The sequence below is a fragment of the Lissotriton helveticus genome, chromosome 7, assembly GCF_964261635.1.
Source record: "Lissotriton helveticus chromosome 7, aLisHel1.1, whole genome shotgun sequence".
In the NCBI taxonomy this organism is placed as follows: Eukaryota; Metazoa; Chordata; class Amphibia; order Caudata; family Salamandridae; genus Lissotriton; species Lissotriton helveticus.
The window spans coordinates 1,452,801,748-1,452,823,580 of NC_136068.1; the positions used below are offsets into that span (position 1 = coordinate 1,452,801,748).

At 45.4% G+C, this 21,833-nt stretch overlaps 1 protein-coding gene across 1 annotated transcript in view; it reads left to right on the plus strand.

Moving 5' to 3' along the window:
• The window catches only part of CHMP2A (charged multivesicular body protein 2A), a 153,090-nt gene that overhangs the window by 39,743 nt on the left and 91,514 nt on the right, over positions 1-21,833 (plus strand). The window contains exon 2 of the mRNA XM_078654818.1: positions 2,457-2,649. Within this exon, the coding sequence (XP_078510944.1) occupies positions 2,482-2,649 (168 nt within the window). The 5' untranslated portion in view covers positions 2,457-2,481. The remainder of the gene's footprint in view (positions 1-2,456; positions 2,650-21,833) is intronic.

The following is a 21,833-nucleotide window of genomic DNA, read 5'->3' on the forward strand; positions in this document are numbered from 1 at the left end:
AGGCAGAAGAGTCCACATCAAAAAACACGAAAAAGAGAAGCAGCTTTCCAGTTCCAGGGCCCCACTCTCTCTTGTTTTTGGCAAATACGTCACAGGAAGGGCAGTGCTTACACTGTATTTCATTGGCCTTTTCTCTGCCACCTCTCCACCTCCCAGGGGTTTAGAATTTTTTAAAGAATCTATTAGTCCAAGAGAGGCATGCTTTTGAAAAATGTTCTGTTATAAAAAATCTACGTTTTCCTTTTTGTGCCATATTATGCCAGCATTCTCACGGTATTAGAACTGTGATAGTAGCCTCTCTGATTATGCCAAGGCGCATATTGTATCAGTGTTTTGATTCCAGCTCGGTTCTGATTTTGCCTCCTTTTTGCAGATAGTAGTTTCAAAACAGTAGTTCCAGAATTGGAATCTGTGCACCGCCACAAACAGATGTGTGTCTAGTGTGCAAAATAAACATAAACAAGCATTGGCATAGCCAATAGGTCTCGCATTTGGGACCTTATAAGTGCTTAGCCATGCAACAGTTGGTGTTGTTGCACCAAGGATATTCATCTGCATAACTAAATACTTATAGGGTCCCAAAAGCGAGACCTATTGGCTATGCCAATGCTTGTTTGTGGTTCCTAGCGGGCCGTCTGGCTAGAAACACAAAACTATTTTTAGTATGTCTAAACAGGTCAACGCCGTCCCCTCCTCCTGCTACAATACCCTCCGCATGCTCCGCAGGATCTACAAGTGGATCCCGACCGAAACAAGAAGAACGGCGACACAGGCCCTCGTCAGCAGCAGACTGCACTACGGCAACGCACTTTACGCAGGAATCCCAGCCAAACACCTACGACGACTACAACGCATCCAAAACGCCTCCGCCCGACTGACCGTCAACGTTCCCCGCCGCAGCCACATCACCCCCCACCTGAGAGACCTACACTGGCTCCCCGTCGACAAGAGGATCACCTTCAAGCTCCTCACCCACGCACACCAAGCACTCCACAACGCCGGACCAGCCTACCTTAACAGCAGACTCAACTTCTACACCCTGACCCGCCAGCTCCGCGCCGCTAGCCTCGCCCTCGCCGATGTCCCCCGCATCCAACGAACAACCTCCGGCGGCAGATCCTTCTCCTATCTCGCCGCCAAGACCTGGAACACCCTCCCTATCCACCTACGGCAGACCCAAGACCTACTCGCCTTCAGAAGACTCCTCAAGACCTGGCTCTTCGAGCAGTAGCGGCACCCCGTCCCCTCAGCGCCTTGAGACCCTCACGGGTAAGTAGCACGCTTTACAAGTACTCTGATTTGATTAGTAGAAAATTGGACACATTCTCACTAAGATCTAAATAGGTCTAAGCGACTGTAAAGCAAATGTGCCTGCTCAGGCCTTGAACAGTTGCTTTAGATGCCTTATGCTCTACTAACTGGCCCATTTATAGATGTGAGATTACAGTCTTAGCACGTGGTGATCATTGGGGTCTGTTGTTAGATTTCATGGACTTCATATGAATGCACCGCCACGTCTGCTTTTAATGTGTATATATATATATCGTAAGAAATATTGCTGCACCCTTAAATACCATTTTCCTCACCTGTAATCGTGGGTGTTCACCAACCTCGGTATCGCTATCTCTCATTAGGAGTCTTCCTTTTTTATCCCAGTGTTTGCTGTAAGCTTTACTTAACTTCTTTATAAACCCACTAGCAAAGAGCACTTCATCTACCATGTATGTTTCCTCTCTAGAGCTACGTTCTGTTCAGCTATGCCTATGAGTTTATTTTGCTTTACACTGTTATAGGGATAGTGTCTCTCCGATCATGAGAGGTACCGAAACCCACACAGCTTATGTACAGGTGCATGTGAGTATCGGTCATTAGAGAAATTATTCCATTCATGTTCAACTTCCACACTCTTTGTGGTACTGGGTGGAATATGGGACAGTGTTGGACTTTTCTCTTCATTGGCGCACTACAATAGAGCTAACATGGAATTTAGTTCCTCCTCCTAAGTATGGAAGACATTGAGTTTTTTTTTTTTCTCACAACGTAATTTTATTGTTGAAAGCCGGTACAGCTCTGGTGCCCCGAAGTGCACCAGCGAGTAAACCGAGATTGACAATATTGGAGATTTTAACATTATCATAAAATTGGTGGTGAAATATATGCATTTGAATATATCTTTTTAATACAAACAATAGTGCTATGGCAAGGTTACAAAAAATATCAGTAAATTTAGAGTACACATGTCCGAGCCAGACATTGAGAGTTTCACAGCATTTACTGGCACTTGTTTATAAATTATAATACACAGCCTGTTGCTTTCCCAATAGGACATGAGAATCTCGAACAAGAGTTTATTAACTGAAAACGTAAAGCAGCTCCTAATGGCATTCATAACACCATGAAGTAGTGATTTTTCACCTGCTGACTACACCTGGTGAACTATTTACCTTTCGTCTTAGGTATTCGCAGATCCAGAGTGGTACAATGGATTTCCTTTTTGGGAAACGGAAGACTCCTGAGGAGATGCTGAGACAGAATCAGCGGGCTCTGACCAGAGCCATGAGAGAAATGGATCGAGAAAGGCAGAAACTGGAACAGCAGGAAAAGAAGATAATTTGTGACATAAAGAAGATGGCTAAGCAGGGGCAGATGGTAAGATACAATACAAGGCAGGAGCAGATGTTAAGTAGTACTGAAGAAGCAGGGACTGTTGACTGATTGTGAACGTTCCCCCTGCAGCAATTCTCCTGTCCAGCGTGCCCACAGTATGATACCCTCTGCTTCCTGTCTACCTACTGCCCTCTGTTTGTTCTTTCTCTGGTAGTTTCTTGCTCCGTTTGACCTTTTCTGCTTGTTTTTCTGCCCTCTGCTTTGCCTTTTCTGCGTGTTTCTTCCCACCTTTTCCCTCCTCCTGCCACTCAGTACTCCGCCCTCCTCCCAAGATTTACTTAATGGAGGCCTCAGCGCAAACCCATTGAGCAGATCCACGTTCCAGCTCCTCCTGTGACACTACCTGTCCATCTGCTGCCCTCTGTTTGTGCCCTCTGTTTGTGCCTCCTCTGCTCGTTTCTTGTTTGTTTAGCCTTTTCTGCAAATATTTCTGCCTTTTTGACGTTTTCTGCTAGTTTTTTCCCATTTTCTGTTTTGTGGTTTTCTGCTCTTTTTAAACTTTTCTGCTCGTTTTTCTGCCCTCCGTTTTGCTTTCCTGCTAATTTTTCTGCACTCCGTTTTTGCCTTCCTGCTCATTTTTCTGCTCTGTTTTGCACTCTAATTTTGCCCATTTCTGCTAGTTTCTTACCACATTTTCCTCCTCACGCCATTCAACACTCCACCCCCCCCCCCCCCTCCTTCCCAGGACATACTTATTGGAGGCCGCAGTGCAACCCAATTGAGCAGATCCTCGTGCCAGCTCCTCCTGCGATAATTATTCTATCCAGCTTGATCGCTGTCCACTACTCTCTGCTGCCGGTCTATCTGCTGCCCTCTGTTTGTGCACCTATGCTGGTTTCTTGTTTGTTTGGCCTTTTCTGCTAATTTCTTTGCCCTCTTCTGCTTTGTTTGACCTCTTCTGCTCGTTTTCTGCCCTCTGTTTTATCTTTTCTGCTTGTTTCTTTCCTCTTCCCGCCGTTTCCTCTAGACTTGTTTTTTGGATGGGGACCTCGCATCCCAGCGCCCAGATACCCCCAAGGAACTCAACAAATATTGATTGATTGCAGAATGCCACAACTGTCCACAATATTTTACCAAGTACACAAGAGTGTAGGTACAGGTTATACCTAGTTCAAGAAATGAGGCAGAAACTAATGGGGGGGCTCAGGGCCAAGCACACTGGATGACGACAATGTAGTAAATAATCAAGAAGAATGAAAGAATGTAGTTAGAGATTGCAGAAAGCAGAGGCTGATGTTGAGTGGCTTGGGAAAACGTAATATTCTAATGAACTTTATCATGTTTTTCAAATGCTGCCCAAAGTCTGTGTTTATTTTTGGAAAGACAAAAAAGAGTGATTTCATGAGCCATTGCTTATTTTCCCTGCCCTGGTCCACAGTACCCCCCTTGCATGGCAAGCCTGTCCTATAAAAGTGGAGTCATCTGAAAACCTTAAGGCGACAGCCCTGTTTTGGATCAGCCAGATATACTGTGTATTATTCCGGCTGGAAAGTTGTACTTTGTTGAGGCTTCAGCTGAACGGTACTGGTGTAATTGTGGGCGGCTTTGGGGGAGACCCTCATAACCAAACAGTGTAACAGTAGACTGCCTAGAAACAGAAGAAAAGGGAGGGTTCTCCGAGACTGAGCTAATCGACCGATTGGCGGTTGAAAGAGCTGCTGTGATTGTGTTACTTGTGTACTTTACAGGTGGTCCCCCATGTTCCAACTCCAGTGATGACGGAGAATCTTCTTTCAGGGAGGAAGGATGGGAAAAGACTGGGAGTGTGACTTCTCATAATGGGAGGCTGTGCTGGGGATGGCGTCTAACCTACTTTGATGATCTGTCCTATGGAGTGACTGTTGTTGTATTGGTCTGAATGTATATTAAGAATTAACAATATCTTTATCCTGTGTAAATAGCATGACTGGTACTGTCTCGGATGCAGCTGAATAGAGAGTTAGCCCTCGCCCCTTTGTCTTGTTAAAAGCGAAGTTTTATAGTTACATGCTCTGTTTGATACGTACTTTGTATGTAAACATGTATACTCTTCTTGTGATAATCATTTCGCTTGCTGTTACATGTGCATATTCTATTTCATGGGACCCGTAGTTGGAGAGACAACACTTAGAGGTGATTGGTGGGCCTTTAGTTGTTTCTTTTGTTGGGGGATGTTTGTTCTGGATGAGTGCCAGTTAGACTTCCACTGGGGGGATTTTTATGGTGGTTGTGTGTAGTTGGTTAAGATGCAGTAGATGTAGTCAAACAGTGGCATATACTATCGAGTTGACCTGTTTTATGTTATGGGTGGATCTTCATGGGATTCTGTGTGAGGAGACTGGACAGCTGTATGTGATGGAAATGGAAAATGGTTGTTAATATTTGAGCGAGGTGGGTGTGCTGGGTTTGAGCAGAGTTTGAGGAATTCTGTGGCTGGCTTTTGATATGTGTATTGTTGATGCCTGTAAGAGCACTATGTCACAGGTGAGTCTGCTGGCCTTTTGCCGAGTGTTTGAGAGTGAGAGAGAAAAGAGGAATGCCTCCCAATGGGGAAGGAGAGATGTTGTGAGGATAGCTCGTCGTGTACAAATTATTATTAACTGTATGCTGTCAACCATTTCCTATACCTTCCTGGCCTCGAATTTTGGTTTGGGGATCTCGCTAATCTGAGTAAATGTCATAGGGTATTGACATATATGCACTGTAATGGCGCCAACTTGACATTCTTTAAAGCATAAAATTAGTGTTCCTACCCCCCCCCCCCCTTTTCCACCCCCTATCCCCAATATACTCTCCCACCTCTTTCAGCATTCTATTTCTTTAGATGCTGTTGAGGTGTTACTATATATCAGGAACCCAGTGGTGGATTTGGTTGCTGTTATAAATTAGAAGGACAGATTTGGAGACCTCTCTAGCCTTCATATAAACCTTTTCTGTTTCAAAAGATGCAACCATGTGTAAGCGTAACCCTCCTTTGTTTGACTCTCTGAATCTCTGTGCTGCAGTTCTATTATTGAAAGAACAGCTATAATGGTGTCAATAATAGGCCATGTTAGTTACAGCTAGTGTTGGACATCAGTTATAGCCCTGTTCCACAGTCCTTCTAGCAAATGTTTGACGTTAATTTCAACCAGCATGTGTAGAGTCATAGAAGACTTTTTCAAGGCTGTGACTCAGTAGTGTATGAAGTTAATCATAATGTGACTAGTTTTATGACTCTTTTGTAGTTACAATATGTAATAGATTCGACCACGAGACCGCTGTGAGGGACTGAATTGGTGTATAATGAGATCACATCCGAAGGTTTGGTCTCAAAAGGGAGTACAGTTGGTGAACATTGTTGGGAAAGTACATATCTTGTGAGATGGGTAACAATTTGAGAGCAAGCAGATGAGAAAATTGAAAGGCCAGTAGTTGCCAAAAATTAATAACCTAGAGCACATGCTTAGACGTGAGAGTTATCAGTGCAGATGTGTAATGCTCATGGTTTGCCAAAAGATAGTATTTGTACCATCTTTTGAGATGAGCAGGAGGAGAGTATGTAGCCAGAAAGGTTACGGTTGATTAGTGACCAGAAGTTAAAGGCAGTACTATCCTGCGAATAGTAGAGAAAAGGTAAATACTCTCATGGAATGTGATGAGGAGGGTGTATTACACTTCTGCAGTGATGATATTGAACATATTGTATAAAGAACATAGTACTGTGTGATTCAAGCCAAATATGTGTATTTTAGGATGTGCAACATTTACCTCACTGCTACTTCTGTGATAGGTGTCTTCAAATTATATTTCTTGTATTTTCTTTATCCTTTTAAAAAAAAAATATATAAAGTGGTCCTCCAACACTCTTCATTCCTTAGAATTGCTTTAGGGCTAGATCCGTAAGAAGTCAGAAACCGGTTTCTGTCTGGGATGAGCATAAGATCGGTCCAGGCCAAGGCCCAGGAACTACACAATACTAACTAAATGGAAGAGTGATCAGGTGGGTGTGTGGGGGGGATAGGATGACACCAAAGTCTGACCAGCCTTCGTTACTGAAACCACGTGGGTATGAATTCCTTCATGAGGGTGAGTAACTGCATCATGAAAGGAGAGTTTGAACAGTTAGTTGAGGACATAAAGTGGTATGTATTGACTGATGAATTTGGGGCAACAATCCTGTGGATAACTGTGTGGGTCTTTTAGGAAGGAAAATGTTATGATATGAGGGGGGACTTTGGCTTTTTCTGGTCTTGCTCACAGTGCCATGGCTAGCTGGGACCCCGGAGCACTGAGATGGGACTGCCGCAGACCGCACCCCCTCAGCGACAACACCTCTGTCCAGCTGGGAGCGAAAGGCGGCCAGCGGCTGACCTGACTGTGCTCGCCCTATGCCACCCAAAAAGACTGCCTGACCCTAAAATGGTGGCCGTGCAGACACGGAGGCCTGTCCTGAGCTCAACACCACCCGCACTCCAGTCTGCTCTGAAATAACAGCACCGGATCAACACGTTTCAGAAAAACAAAACTTAGCCGATGAGGACAGATATGTGCCAATTGACACGGAGACAGGGAACCAAAGAGCCTGGGAGCCATTGGATTAGTGGAATTCAGCTCTGGAAAAATGCACCCCAGAAAGGACCTGGCCAGGGCAGGAGCACCTGGTGTCAGGGAATAGCTCGTGCGTGCCCCATGGTGCCGACGTATGATTAGAACAGAAAGAGTAATGCTCCTTCAAATCTTTGATGGCCATCTTGGATTGGTGCTTCCTCTTCCTCTTTAAGAAACTGATGAGGTATGCACTTATGATTCAATGCTGCTTCTCCCCTGTACCTTTCTACCTGTTTCTAGCCTTGTCAGGTATCTACCTTTTGGTCCTGTTTTGACCTCACTCCTATTGGTTTTATTCTCTCTGACTCCCGGAATTTGCACCCCCCCTCTTATTCAACCTCTTTGCGCCGCCTTCACTACCCTAATGGCCCCCCTTTTTCTGTCCACCACACCACGTCTTCACCTCATCTCCTTATCATGGCGTCCAATCGAATGAAGTCTGGAATCAACTGCTTCAAAGTAATCTATCCCCCTCATATGTCCAAAGCAGTAGCTAAACGGTTCAAACATAACATAATTGAACAATTTCCAGATTCCCTCTTTGTTGACCAATTCCATAATGGGTGCCTAGGAAAGATTAAAAATGACTTCCTTTTCTTTACTAATGACATCCCCTCCTGGTCCTCCAGCTTCTCCAATTCCCTCAACGTATCCTCCTCCTCTTCTTTCCCGCATGGGAAGCGGTTAAAAATTTCTTCCTGCGCTCGCTTTAATGGCTTTCTCACCATTACACTTTATAACAATGGCACTGTCTTGATCCAAGCTTCTGACTCCTTTCTCTCTCTCTCTCTCTCTTTGACCACATCTTCCCCTCCCTTCGTCCCACCCCTGCGACTACTATCTCTCTAGATTCTTCCTCTTCTTCTTCCTCTAACTTGTCTTCTTTCTCCTTCTCCCCCCTTGACTCCCACACATTCCTTCAGACCGCTTTCCTGAGAGTCACAGGTTGACCCTTTTCCCCCCCCCTTTTCTCGTTCCCTCCATTCTGCCACCTTCCCAACTGGACCCTCTTACCTCATCTGCTTTACACCCCACTTCACTCCTACATCCTGTATCTCCCCACTATTCCACTGCCTTCTCTCACCCCCTAACTCCCTTATTCCTTCCCATTTCCCCCCTTTTAACCCACCTTTCTTACAATCTGAACTACCGATCAACTCGCCTTACCCTCCCCCTCCCTCTGCTCCTCATCCCTCTCCGCTCTTCCCCTTTCCTCATACCCTCAATTCTGTTCTCACATCCCCCATCTCTCTACAACCTTATCTCCCCTCTCCCATGCCTCACATCCCTGCCTCCCCTATTGGTAATCCCATCATCTTCCCTCCCACTGATCTCACCCCCCCTTCTCTCCTCCGCTTACATTCCCCCCTATTCTTCACAACCCTGTCCCCCCTCTTGGTAATTCCTCCCTCTTCCCTCCCTTTGACTGCTCAGCCCCTCACTCCTCCCACAACTTTCATTTTGCTCAACTCCCCCCACTCTGCCTGGTGCCTTTACCCTTACATTCACCTTTCATTACCCATAATACCTGGCCTGCACCCTCTCTCTTCTCCCCACTCGTGTGTCCTCCCTTTGACCTCCATCCCTCCTCTCCCTGCTCAACCCCTTCTCCTCTCACCTTGTGGAAAAGTAAATTTTGCCATGTTCTGTGTCCCTACGTGTCCCCCATCTTATGTTATGTGTGTATGATTAATATGCATATGTATTCCCCATGTTCGATTAAAGACGCAATTACAGTTGTGTCCATCTCTAGTATGCCAGTTTCCAGTTCTCGTGAAAGCTACGAATATCAGGCCTATGTAAAGTTACGTTGCCACGTTTCTCAGTGTGCACGTTATTTCATTGTAAAGTCCCCGTTTCTAGGCCTCAAAAGGGCCTGGACACCAGATTCAGCTCCTGTCTCCTGAGCCCTCGCTGAGGAGCGATACAGCCCCCACCTGTATCCTCGACCCTTCACTTACTTCCTGCCTCACAGTGCCCGGCTCAGCCTGGCTCTGCCTACGAGTCTGCCAAGAGTATGTTATGATTCTAGTTATCAGTCCAGCCCTCCTTCTCTGCATTCCTAAACTACTGAATCGCATCAATAGTTTCCGTCACAGTCTAGCCTTTACGTCTCCATGTAAGAGAAATACTGTATTTATGGTCATTTAATATTCTTCATCACGCACTACATGTAGAATAATGCATGCACCAGTCTTAGAGTCTGTTAGCCTCTCCCCTCCTGACTCTTAGTTTATATCAACATGTTCTCTAAACATTAGATACTAGATAGGGTTTAGGTACATGTCGCCCTGACTCTCCAGACTTCAGTCTCTGCTCCTAGCACAGAGTTCATAGCCCCCAGCTTCTCCTAGTAACACGTCATTGTCAGTTTGCGCGCACCATTAGGTTAGAGGTCCCGGCTCCTTAGATAGCCCCCTCCATGTTTCCGCCCCATTTATGACATATTCTGTTACGTTTACATCACATGTCTATGTATACGCCTCCTGTTACACCCACTTTCACCCTTATCTTTCGCGACTGCTATTGACCACACCCACTGCTCCGCCTATTGTATGTATTGCAATTGCAACTGTTTTAGTATATATGCTTGTGTATTGTTGTTAAAGTTAGCGCGCTCATCCCAGATCCAGCCCCGGCAGCTGCCGGGCCACGCCAGTCCAATCCTGCCCCCCTGCCGGGCCCTGTCATCCTATTCCTGTGCAGGTTGTCCTGTTCCTGTCCTTTATGCTGTATTAAACCTGCAAACTCCTACTACCTCGAATCTTGACTCTTATTTATTGAGCTATCTGTTATTGCTATGTCCAGTAAAACCTAGATCCGGTATTATTTATTTATATACCACATAATGGCGCCCGAACAGGGACTTGCCCTTTCCCCACGCGCCGGTGAAGCCACGTATGCCCCCTGATCCTCTGCAGCCGTGACGGAACCATACCGTGCACGTGCAGATATTTCTGCTTCAAGTATCCCTCAGGCCCACGGAGGAGACGGAGGTTGCGGTCCAGCATCCAGACGAGGCGGTGGAGGAACGCGGCGAGTCCCGACCAGAGCCCAAGCCGAGAGTCCAAGGTCCGAGGTATCCGGAGGCCCACCCGTAACTGAAGTCCGAAGTTCGTCCGTCCGGCGTCGAAGCAGTCCCGTCCAGTCCGAGGCCTTCCGTTCTTGCTGCCCGGTGAGTACCGTTGCTGGGGTAGTATCTAGACAGGGTCAATCTAATTGTCTCTGGTCCGTGGGGTTTGGTGGTACACAGATCCCAAAACGAAGTGTCCACTTCGGTGGATGCGGGTCCTGACGTGTCTCTTTATGAGACCGGTAAGTTTCGTACTGTTCCAGCAGTGCATCTAGTTTCTGTTCTAGTCAGTTCTGTTCTCGAGAAATTCATGTATTCTGTTTTCAGTATTCCAGGTAGTATTCTGTTCGAACTGTTATTTTAAATGTTCTTCATGTATTTTAATGTCGTGGTATGAATGTGGAGTAATTATCGTGTTCATTGTGTATTGTATTGTGTCTAGATTACAGTTCAGTCATGCCGTTATTTTCCAGACTACGTCAGTTAAAAACTAGAAAAGGTCTGTTAGAAGAAGCAGTTCCTGTCCCGCCTAGGGACAGTCCAGGTCATTGTATGTATCAGAAGCATGGCATAAGTGCCATATTATATCTAGATTTATGGGTGGAGTACACCAAACAGTTAGAAGAAAAGTATAGATGGCCCGTATCGGGTACATGGGATGCCGAGTGCATCATGCGAGTAGAAGAAGCATTATGGAAAAAGAAAGCCAGACAGTCACAGAAAGATGCCATCGAGTTATGGCGCAAAGAATCTCATAAAAGAACCGAAAAAGAAATCAGAAGGTTAGAATTAAGTAGAGAATCCTTAGAACGAGCCCAAGAAAGGGAATTAATCGAGATAGGTGAACGAGTTAAAACCGAACAGTCAGACAGACAGAGGAATGCCCTTATTAAGGGTATGTACCCTCTTCTTGCCGAGGGCTTGCCAAAAGCGACCCCGGAGGCATCCAGTAATTTTCCGCCACCATTAGTTCCGACCAAGCTACGTCACAAACCGACCGCAGCTGATATTTTTATTTCGTCCTACTTGGACGACACGGTTCCAGAATATGCAAATCCTGTTCCGCCAGCTCCTGTAAATAATGTAAATCCTGCTCCTCCAGACACCGGAGTACCTGCTACGGTACCCCCGGTTCAGCCCACATTACAATTTCCCACTCTGCCAACACGAAGAGTATCAGTCGACGATTCCAGTTTAGGGGCCGCAGGAGGAGGTCCTCCTGGTACCCCGCCACCACACCAACGTTTAACATTAGTCGAGTTACATGAATGTGCGTTACAGCGTACGCCCAAATATAAGTCCGTTGCAGATATCCGACGAGCTCTTACTGAATGCCGCTATGATCCAGTTGCAGGCGATGATAGTACAGTTATATATTCCATCCGTGTAAGACGGGTGACCGGGTATTTGGACACCCTACCGAATATGAAAGAAGATCTAGACAGAATATATCGTTTCATCCGTACAGGGGATGATCCAGAAAGTATTGGCGAAGCCATGTCTCAAAGGAAAGCTGAGATCCAGCTCATGCTATTAAAGTTTCTGATTAATTGTTTAATAAGGGAACAAGATTATCCGACCAAAGATCCGGCCGAAATGAGAATCCTGACAAGGTGGAGTGATAATATAGCCGAGGGTAAGCACAGAACCGTCAGTAGTATAGAGAGTATGTACAAGAGAATTCGTAAGGAAATAATAAGGTTACATGAACAACGTAAAGCAGCACAAGTAAGCGAGAAAGAAAATGACTCTTCTACAGAAGAGGTAGACGACGAGAATCCCGCCAGAATAGCGTATGTAGGAAAATCTAGATTTCCAGACCGACATTCACGTCTAGACTACAAGAAAACTGTTCCTCATCCAGCACCAGAACAAGGTTCTCTAGAACAAGTATTTCAAGCTACCGATCACATTCTGAAATCACGAATCGGTTATAGTAAGTTGAGTACTATGCATGAACAAGAACTAGCCCGATCAGCAGTCCGATGGATTACTGATTCTACCACTTTTCCAGATGAAATAGTGGCACAAATGTTTCTGAAACTGCCCCCAGCCGAGCAACGACTGGTGGGTATGTATATGATCCAGCACCTCATTACTCTGTATGAGGGTCAACATTCTGATCCAGGTCCGTTACATGATGTCCTGAACGAGTTACTCCAGTATAGATGGAAAGGTTTAGGTACCGATTTAATTAGTGTCATTCTAGAACAGCGTCACAAATATAGAACGTTTCTGAACCCGCATTTTGTTCATGTCTCACCTCCAGAAAGTAAACCGTTTTACATAGATAGACAGAACCCGTTACGAGAAGTACACCCAGTCAGGACAACAGATGGTGAAATGCAAAGAGTGTTTGTTTACACTCCGATTACAAAGATGGAACTCTTAGAGATGAAGAAATTAATTCCCTGTCATGACAAAGATCCAGCAGGGTTCCACCGAGAATTAAAAGACATGCTCCGTATGGGAGAATACACTTATCCAGATATTATTAAAATCCTAAAGGTCCTATTGCCCGCAGGGGTATACGAAAAACTCAAGGAAAAAGAATGGGAGGTGGGAGAGAAAAAGATCGATTGGGCAGTTCTAGAAGCTGAAGATAAGATACGAGTACCAGGTACCGGTCTTGGAGAGAAATGTAAAGAATTACCAGAACTGTTAATACAAGTTTTGCCCAGATTATTAGCAACTAAAAAGGAAGACTGGGATGCAATCTCAGCCTGTAAACAGAAACAAGATGAAGACACTAGTGATTTTTATTCTAGATTTGAGAAATGTTTTATCATAAACAGTGGCCTCCAGACAAGTAGTGAGTCATACCCTCATCTTTTTGTTACTAAATTAGTCGAGAATTCAAGTCCACAAGTTAAGAATCGAGTTTTGAAAGTCGAAAGTACATGGCAAGCTAGTACCCCGTCCCAGATGTTACAGATGCTCCAGTACCATCAGAATAGAATCAGAGAAGAGCAAGAACACGAGAGAAAACGTATGAAAGACACGAAAATGAAAGTACTAGTTGCACAATCTGTTCCACAAGACAGTCAGAAGAGGGGTACGAATCAAGCCAGTCATCCTGCAGCTCCCGTTAAAGGGACATGCAATTATTGTAAACAGCCAGGTCATTTCATAAACGAGTGTGCAGTTCTGAAACATAATATAGCCACTGGTAAAACTAAAGAAAGACCACGTCCGCCTAGACAAGAACAAGTTTCACAGACTTCTCAGCCACAGAATGCACAACAGACAGTTCCAGCACCGCAGCCTATTGCTGCAACACAGCATGTTACACAGCAGATGTACCAGTATGCACAGTCCGAGTATCCAGAGTATCAGCCATATTCATGAAACAGCCTAGAGAGGGAGGTAGGCTTGCCTCTCATCGAGATTCCTGTAGATCAAGAAGGTCCCTATGTTCATAGTCAGGTACTAGGGAAAGACAGAAAGTTTCTGATTGATACAGGGGCAAGTAGGACGACTATCAGTCACGCCGAAGTTCCAGGGGCTCCGCTCTCAGGCTCTAGAAATGTTTCCCTTGGATTTTCAGGAAAGCCTATTGTAAACGAGATATCTAAGCCAGTTACTCTAGAAGTAGGTCCATTGTCCCGAACTACTGATCTGTTACTTACGAAGTCATGTCCAGAAAATCTGTTAGGTATTAAAACACTGAAAGAATTAGGTGCAGTTATTTGCTGCTCCCCAGAGGGAATACGCCTGTTTCTACGTGACTTCAAGGGTCACTATGTATTACGAGATTTTGATCCGAGATTGTCTAATGTTCCGCAGCATCTATGGGCGCAAGGTCCAACTGATGTAGGTTTCATGCAAATCACACCCCATCGTGTGACTCTCAAACCAGGTGTAGTGTTACCACGAATCAGACAGTACAGATTGCCACCTGAGGCTGTAGCAGCCTTATCCAAAATTATTGACGAGCTCATGGCTCAAGGAGTAGTTGTAGAAACTGACTCCAATGTATGTAATTCTCCGATCATTCCAGTCATGAAACGTACTGATCCAAATGCACCCCCAGTATATCGATTAGTGATTGACCTTCGAGAACTCAATAAATGTATTATTCCCCAGTATCCAGTTGTCCCAGATATTTCTTCCCTATTGACAGCCATTGATTCCGAAGCCTCATTTTTCACAGTCATAGACCTCAAGAACGCGTTTTTCAGTGTCCCCATTCATCCAGACAGCCAGTTTCTTTTCGGATTTTGTTTAAATGGAAGAAGCTATATGTTCACACGAGCTCCTCAAGGTTTCACAGAAAGTCCTAGTATTTACAGTCAAGCGCTTAAGAGACAACTAGACAATATTCACATGCCAACTGACACTGCCCTGCTCCAGTATGTCGATGATCTACTGATCACAGCCCGTTCTGAACGTGCTTGCGAGCAAGCATCACTTACAGTCCTGTATTTCCTTGCCGAGATGGGGCACAAGGTGTCCCCTTCGAAGCTTCAATTCTGTGTCCAGCAAGTGATCTACTTAGGCCACTTGCTGTCCAAGTGGGGTAGGCAGTTGACACCAGACCGTATCCAGTTAATAGCGAGTCTTCCTCAGCCCAAGACACAGAAGGAGGTACGTGCTTTTATCGGCCTTACTTCTTATTGCAGACAATGGATTCCTCAGTATGCATTTCTAGCTAAACCACTGATACAGTTAACGACACAGGAGGCAGCCGTATCGACTGTCCTCCCTTGGACATCTGAACATACACTTAGTTTCAATGAGTTAAAGAAAGCTTTATGCCAAGCTCCAGTTCTAGCTACACCGAACTACAGTAAGCCTTTTACACTTTTCGTCACTGAACGCGAAGGTACAGCATTATCTGTTCTCACACAAGATCAAGCAGGACAATACAAGCCCTGTGCTTATTTTTCGAGCACATTAGATCCTGTAGCCCAGGCTCTGCCTGCGTGCCTCAAGTCAGTTGCAGCCACAGCTCTAGCTATCAGACAAAGTGATTCCATAGTATTAGGACATTCCTTGACAGTACAAGTTCCACACTCCGTGGAAGTTCTTTTAAACCGAACCCAGACTCAGCACTTGACAATTGCACGTTTAACAGGTTATGAATTGACACTGTTCCAGCCACACATAGAAATCAGACGCTGCAACGTTCTAAATCCTGCTACACTGTTACCGTCAGTTAATTCGAATCCTGCCACACACGACTGTGTGGAAGTAGTTAGTATTATGACTAAGCCAAGACAAGATCTGACAGATATTCCATTACCAGATCCCGACCTGACACTTTATGTGGATGGTTCATGTATGAGAACAAGTACAGGAGAACTAGTAGCCGCGTATGCAGTGACTACTGACACTGAAGTTATAGAAACACACCGTATTGACACCCTGTCTGCTCAAGCAGCAGAGCTAGTTGCTCTGACCCAAGCCTGCATACACGCCAAGAACCTGAAAGTTAATATTTATACAGATTCACGCTACGCATTCGGAGTCGTACACGACTTTGGAGTGCTCTGGCAGGAGAGAGGTTTCATGACTTCTCATGGAACCAAGATTCAGCATGGTCTCCTTATTCAAGCTCTATTAGATGCCATACACTTACCGACATCTATTGCTATCATGAAGTGCAAAGCACATACGAAAGTTACTGACATTATTTCTCAAGGTAATGATCTAGCAGATCGCATAGCCAAGCTTACAGCACAGACTCCAGACATTTCAGTTAATCCGACACAGACACCTACTCCAGATCCGACTACATGCATGACAGTTAAGGACCCCACTCAAGATGTCATAGATATCCAGTTACATGCTACTCCCGATGAAATCAAGAAATGGTCCGAACAAGGAGGGGTCCAGACAGATCAAGGATGGGTAACGAAGGGAAGAGCCACATGGTTTCTCCCCGACTCAATGGTTCAAGTCATTATCAATACCGCACATAGTCCAGCACATTTAGGAGAAAAAGCTATGTTAGACAGTATCCAGAACATTTGGTTCAATAAGCATTTACGAGCTGCAGCCAAGCAGAAAGTCCGTACCTGTATGATATGTTGCCAGTTTAATCCAGGTAAAAGTGTCCCGGTGGAACAAGGTGGATTCCAGCCCCCTGACCACCCTTTTGAAGTCCTCCAAATGGATTATATTCAGATGGAGCGATGTCGAGGTTTCAAGTATGTCCTTGTAGTTGTATGCGCTTTGTCCAGATGGACAGAAGCATATCCAGTCCCAGATTACACAGCCACGACCACTGCCAAGCAGCTGGTTCGTGAGTTCTTCCCCCGTTATGGACTCCCTAGAGTCGTATATTCTGATAACGGCCAGCCATTCTCATCTGAGCTCATGAAACATGTTTCCCTTTTGTTAGGGTACCAGTGGAAGTTCCATTGTGTACGCCATCCTGAAGCAGCCGGTCTCGTAGAGAGACATAACCAGACCCTGAAAATCCGCATTGCTAAAATATGTAAAGAGAAAGGTGTGGACTGGTTAGTAGCTCTGCCAGTCGCTTTGTTTTACATGCGCATGGTCGCACATTCCAGATCAGGTCTGTCCCCGTATGAGGTCGTATTCGGCCGCCCCCCTAATATGTGGGGTACACCTAGACCCCGAAGTATTACCGATGTTTCAAGTAATATGCTGACAGATTACCTAGCTTCCTTGATGTCTGCCCTCAACTCTTGTCGTTCACAGGTTGCTGCCGCATTTCCAGACAATACCGAGGTGGCACCGCATGAAATCGTTCCCGGATGCATGGTTCTTGTCCGGAATTTTGATCGTTCAAGTCCGCTGGAGCCCCGCTGGAAGGAACCCCGACAGGTCCTCCTGGCCACCCGTACTGCCGTCAAGCTGGAAGGCAGGAAGGGCTGGGTCCACCTGTCTCATGTGAAAAGATTTTACGGACTAAAGCCTGTTTCTAAGAACATTTCCCAGGATTTGAAAGACTGCCAAAGTATTATTCTTAAGGACTGTCCCGCTAAAGACAATGATACTGAACCCTCCCTGTTAGAGAAAACTCCGCAACAGGAGTATAAGCAAAAATTAAGGTCTAGTAAAATAAGTCAGCCAGTTTGATTGTCTAAGTCCTCCCCTAGGTGAAACGGTTAGACCGGTTTCTGACATGTATAAAATAGACCCCCATAGTGAGAGAGTTAGTCAAAACTCAATCCGATGTATCGTTTTTCTAAGTTTCATATTGTTTTTCAGCCTTATGACTACCTGCACAGGTTATGCATTTTATTTGTATTTTCCAGTTTCTCATGTAAATAAGTCTTCTATTGCTACAGTAGAGCACACGTTTAGTGATCTGCCTCCTCATGAACTCTCATATCGTCTTGCTATGCGTAATAATTCCTTTATCCGCATGTTACACTATTCACACCAGACCAGCAATGCCACTAATTGTTGGGTGTGTGGTCGACTCCCCCCATTCCAGACACCGAAGGGAGTTCTGCCACTCTTTCCTTATCCATTTTCACATAATGGTTTGTGTGGAGCATGGTCCACGTTAACGTCATCCTCAACAGATATGTCTTTTCCTAACAGTACATGTTTTCCAGACAAGCAAGGTCTTCCCCCACAGAACAGGGTTAGATCTAGAAAATGAAGTTTATAATCTAGGTAATTATTCTTCGAATTTTATGGTCCTGAATGTCCAGTCTGATACTACTCCAGACTTACCTGCTATGTCAGTACTACCAGTTAAAGGCGAATTATGTGTCCGAAAGAATGGTTCCGTACATGTAGGCCATAGTGATTGTACTACTATTGTCAAGTATAGTGACAGCAGGAAATCTATTTTCAAAGCTTCACGTCATTCTTATTTTGTTTGTGGTCAGACCGCATATGTTCGTCTGCCCCTCGATTGGGAGGGAACCTGTTACATTGCATTCCTACTGCCACCAGTTTTTCTAGCCCCACCTGACTATCATAGGAATTCCCACCTAGTACATACTAGACACAAGAGAAACCTCCCGATTGTCGATTATACTGCAACTGCTCTAGAACAATATATAGATATCAATAAAGGTGTCTTCCCCTATTTAGGTACTGTTGTGAATAGTAAACTGATACGTAGATTAACCAGAACCCTTGAAGCAGTAGTGATTGAGACTACTTCTGCTCTAAGTAACTTAACCGAAGAACAATCCTTTATGAGAATTGTCGTGCTCCAGAATCGTCTCGTCCTTGACGTCATACTGGCCGATAGGGGCGGGGCATGTAGAGTCATCGGATCTAGTTGCTGCATTTTCATTCCTAATAACGCGCCGTCTGTTTATTCAGCTATAACCAGACTCCATAAAATTGCCCATATGTTACACCAAGATCCAGGCACCTGGACATGGTCTGGTTGGTTCTGGAATATAATTTCCGCCTGGGGATGGAAAGTATTGTCCTTTCTAGGTATTGCAGTAGCGATCATATTCAGTTGCTGCCTATGTATACAATGTGGCCCTGCGATTTGTGGCATTTGTGCTACCTCTTGTATTCCTAGTCCCAAGTCCCGTTCTAAATCCCGTTCCAAGAAAATTCGAGACGAGCAAATGATACTGTATGAAATGATAGATGGTATCATGAATATTGATGTTTCCTGATGGAAACGTAGTGACAAGGAGGGAATGTGGAAAAGTAAATTTTGCCATGTTCTGTGTCCCTACGTGTCCCCCATCTTATGTTATGTGTGTATGATTAATATGCATATGTATTCCCCATGTTCGATTAAAGACGCAATTACAGTTGTGTCCATCTCTAGTATGCCAGTTTCCAGTTCTCGTGAAAGCTACGAATATCAGGCCTATGTAAAGTTACGTTGCCACGTTTCTCAGTGTGCACGTTATTTCATTGTAAAGTCCCCGTTTCTAGGCCTCAAAAGGGCCTGGACACCAGATTCAGCTCCTGTCTCCTGAGCCCTCGCTGAGGAGCGATACAGCCCCCACCTGTATCCTCGACCCTTCACTTACTTCCTGCCTCACAGTGCCCGGCTCAGCCTGGCTCTGCCTACGAGTCTGCCAAGAGTATGTTATGATTCTAGTTATCAGTCCAGCCCTCCTTCTCTGCATTCCTAAACTACTGAATCGCATCAATAGTTTCCGTCACAGTCTAGCCTTTACGTCTCCATGTAAGAGAAATACTGTATTTATGGTCATTTAATATTCTTCATCACGCACTACATGTAGAATAATGCATGCACCAGTCTTAGAGTCTGTTAGCCTCTCCCCTCCTGACTCTTAGTTTATATCAACATGTTCTCTAAACATTAGATACTAGATAGGGTTTAGGTACATGTCGCCCTGACTCTCCAGACTTCAGTCTCTGCTCCTAGCACAGAGTTCATAGCCCCCAGCTTCTCCTAGTGACACGTCATTGTCAGTTTGCGCGCACCATTAGGTTAGAGGTCCCGGCTCCTTAGGTAGCCCCCTCCATGTTTCCGCCCCATTTATGACATATTCTGTTACGTTTACATCACATGTCTATGTATACGCCTTCTGTTACACCCACTTTCACCCTTATCTTTCGCGACTGCTATTGACCACACCCACTGCTCCGCCTATTGTATGTATTGCAATTGCAACTGTTTTAGTATATATGCTTGTGTATTGTTATTAAAGTTAGCGCGCTCATCCCAGATCCAGCCCCGGCAGCTGCCGGGCCACGCCAGTCCAATCCTGCCCCCCTGCCGGGCCCTGTCATCCTATTCCTGTGCAGGTTGTCCTGTTCCTGTCCTTTATGCTGTATTAAACCTGCAAACTCCTACTACCTCGAATCTTGACTCTTATTTATTGAGCTATCTGTTATTGCTATGTCCAGTAAAACCTAGATCCGGTATTATTTATTTATATACCACAACCTCACCGTATCCATGGCCTTCCCATTACCCCACTCCCTCCCCCTTCCCCCTCCAGCCATCCACTTCTACTTCTCAACTTTCTCCTCTCTATTCTTCACCTCTGCTCAACACCAGTAAAAACATCTCATATCTCCATTCACTCCTTTTTACCACCTTCTTTCCCCCCCTCAGACCCTTTCATCACATATCTTCCCCCACAGCCCACTGCCCTTCTTTGCTTACATCACTTCCTCCCCCACCTTCGACCCTCGCACCCCAACACTCCCCCCGGTCCCCCACTTCCTCTTGTCCTCCTTCGCCTAGTACACTCTCTCCCTTAACCATTGAGCCAGCCTTCACTCCGTGCTCAGCAACCCTCTCTCTGGAAACTAAACTTGATTCCCTCATCTCGTCCATTTCCCTGCTTGAAGCGTCCATTTCACTGCTATGTGCTAAAATATCCCCCTCCCCGAACAACCTCCCGAGGAGTTCCTTGCTCCCGCGCCCCAATAGAGCAATAGAGCAAACCACAATCTATCCTCCACACACATTACCAACCTATTGGCTACCTACAAGACCATCAATGTCATTTCCCCTACACGCACCTCTCCTAACAACTCTATTCAATTTGCCATCCAGACCATCTCTTTAGTCAGAACTTACCAGCCCCCCCCCCTCAAGGGGCACCCTCATTCAAGAATCTAATCCCTATCCCCCTCATAAGTCCAGACACTCACATCACCAAAACAGTTGCGTCTGGGCTACACTGTATGCTCCATAACTGTAGATCTGCAACCAAACACAAACTGGAAATCTCCGACACCATCACTCACCACAATCTCAACATACTCTTTCTCACTGAGACCTGGTTTAATGACTCCTCTCACACTTCAATTGATCTTTTGTTACCTACTGACTACTCCATTCTCAGACACGACAGACCAGGCAAGATCGGGGGAGGTGTTGCGATTATCTTCAGAAACACCCTCCAAATCAAAGCCTCTCCCACCACCCTCTTTCGCACCTTTGAATGCCTTTCCCTAGAATTCCAAGTTCATCATGGCTCACCCTTCAGGTTCCATACCATCTACCACCCGCCTGGTAATTGCCCTTCCTTCATGGAGGAATTCATCGACTTCATTAGTGACCAATATTCACAAAGCGATAAGCAGGTCTTCCTAGGTGATTTCAATCTCCACTGGGGCTCCGTGGAAGACTCGGCTGCCAACGAGCTTGCAACCTTTCTTTCCGCTAACGATCTTGCACAACACTGCTCGGAAATTACACATCCCAAGAGCTCAATTCTGGACCTTGTGATTTCCAAATCAGACCAGATTACCACTGCGATCTCATTCCCCTTTGCCTCTCAATCCTCGCAGTCGAAATAGACAAGGTTGCTCCACTCCAAAGCAAGTGGAAAAGACCCACCCCATCAGCTCCTTGGTTCAACAAAGCACTCTATGATGAAAGGAAAAACCTTAGAATCTTGGAGAAGCATTGGAGACAATCTCCATCCACCCCCAACCTCTCTCTTTTACGTTCAGCAAGATCCATATACCACAAACACATCTTCCTGGAAAAAACATCACATTTCAGATCCCTCCTCGATTCAGCTAAAAACAGACCCAAAAAACTTTTCGACCTCATCAAAAACCCAAATTGTTCTCCCCAAACCATCAAGCCTGAGGATGCATCAAAGAAAGCAACTGAGTTCGCTATATT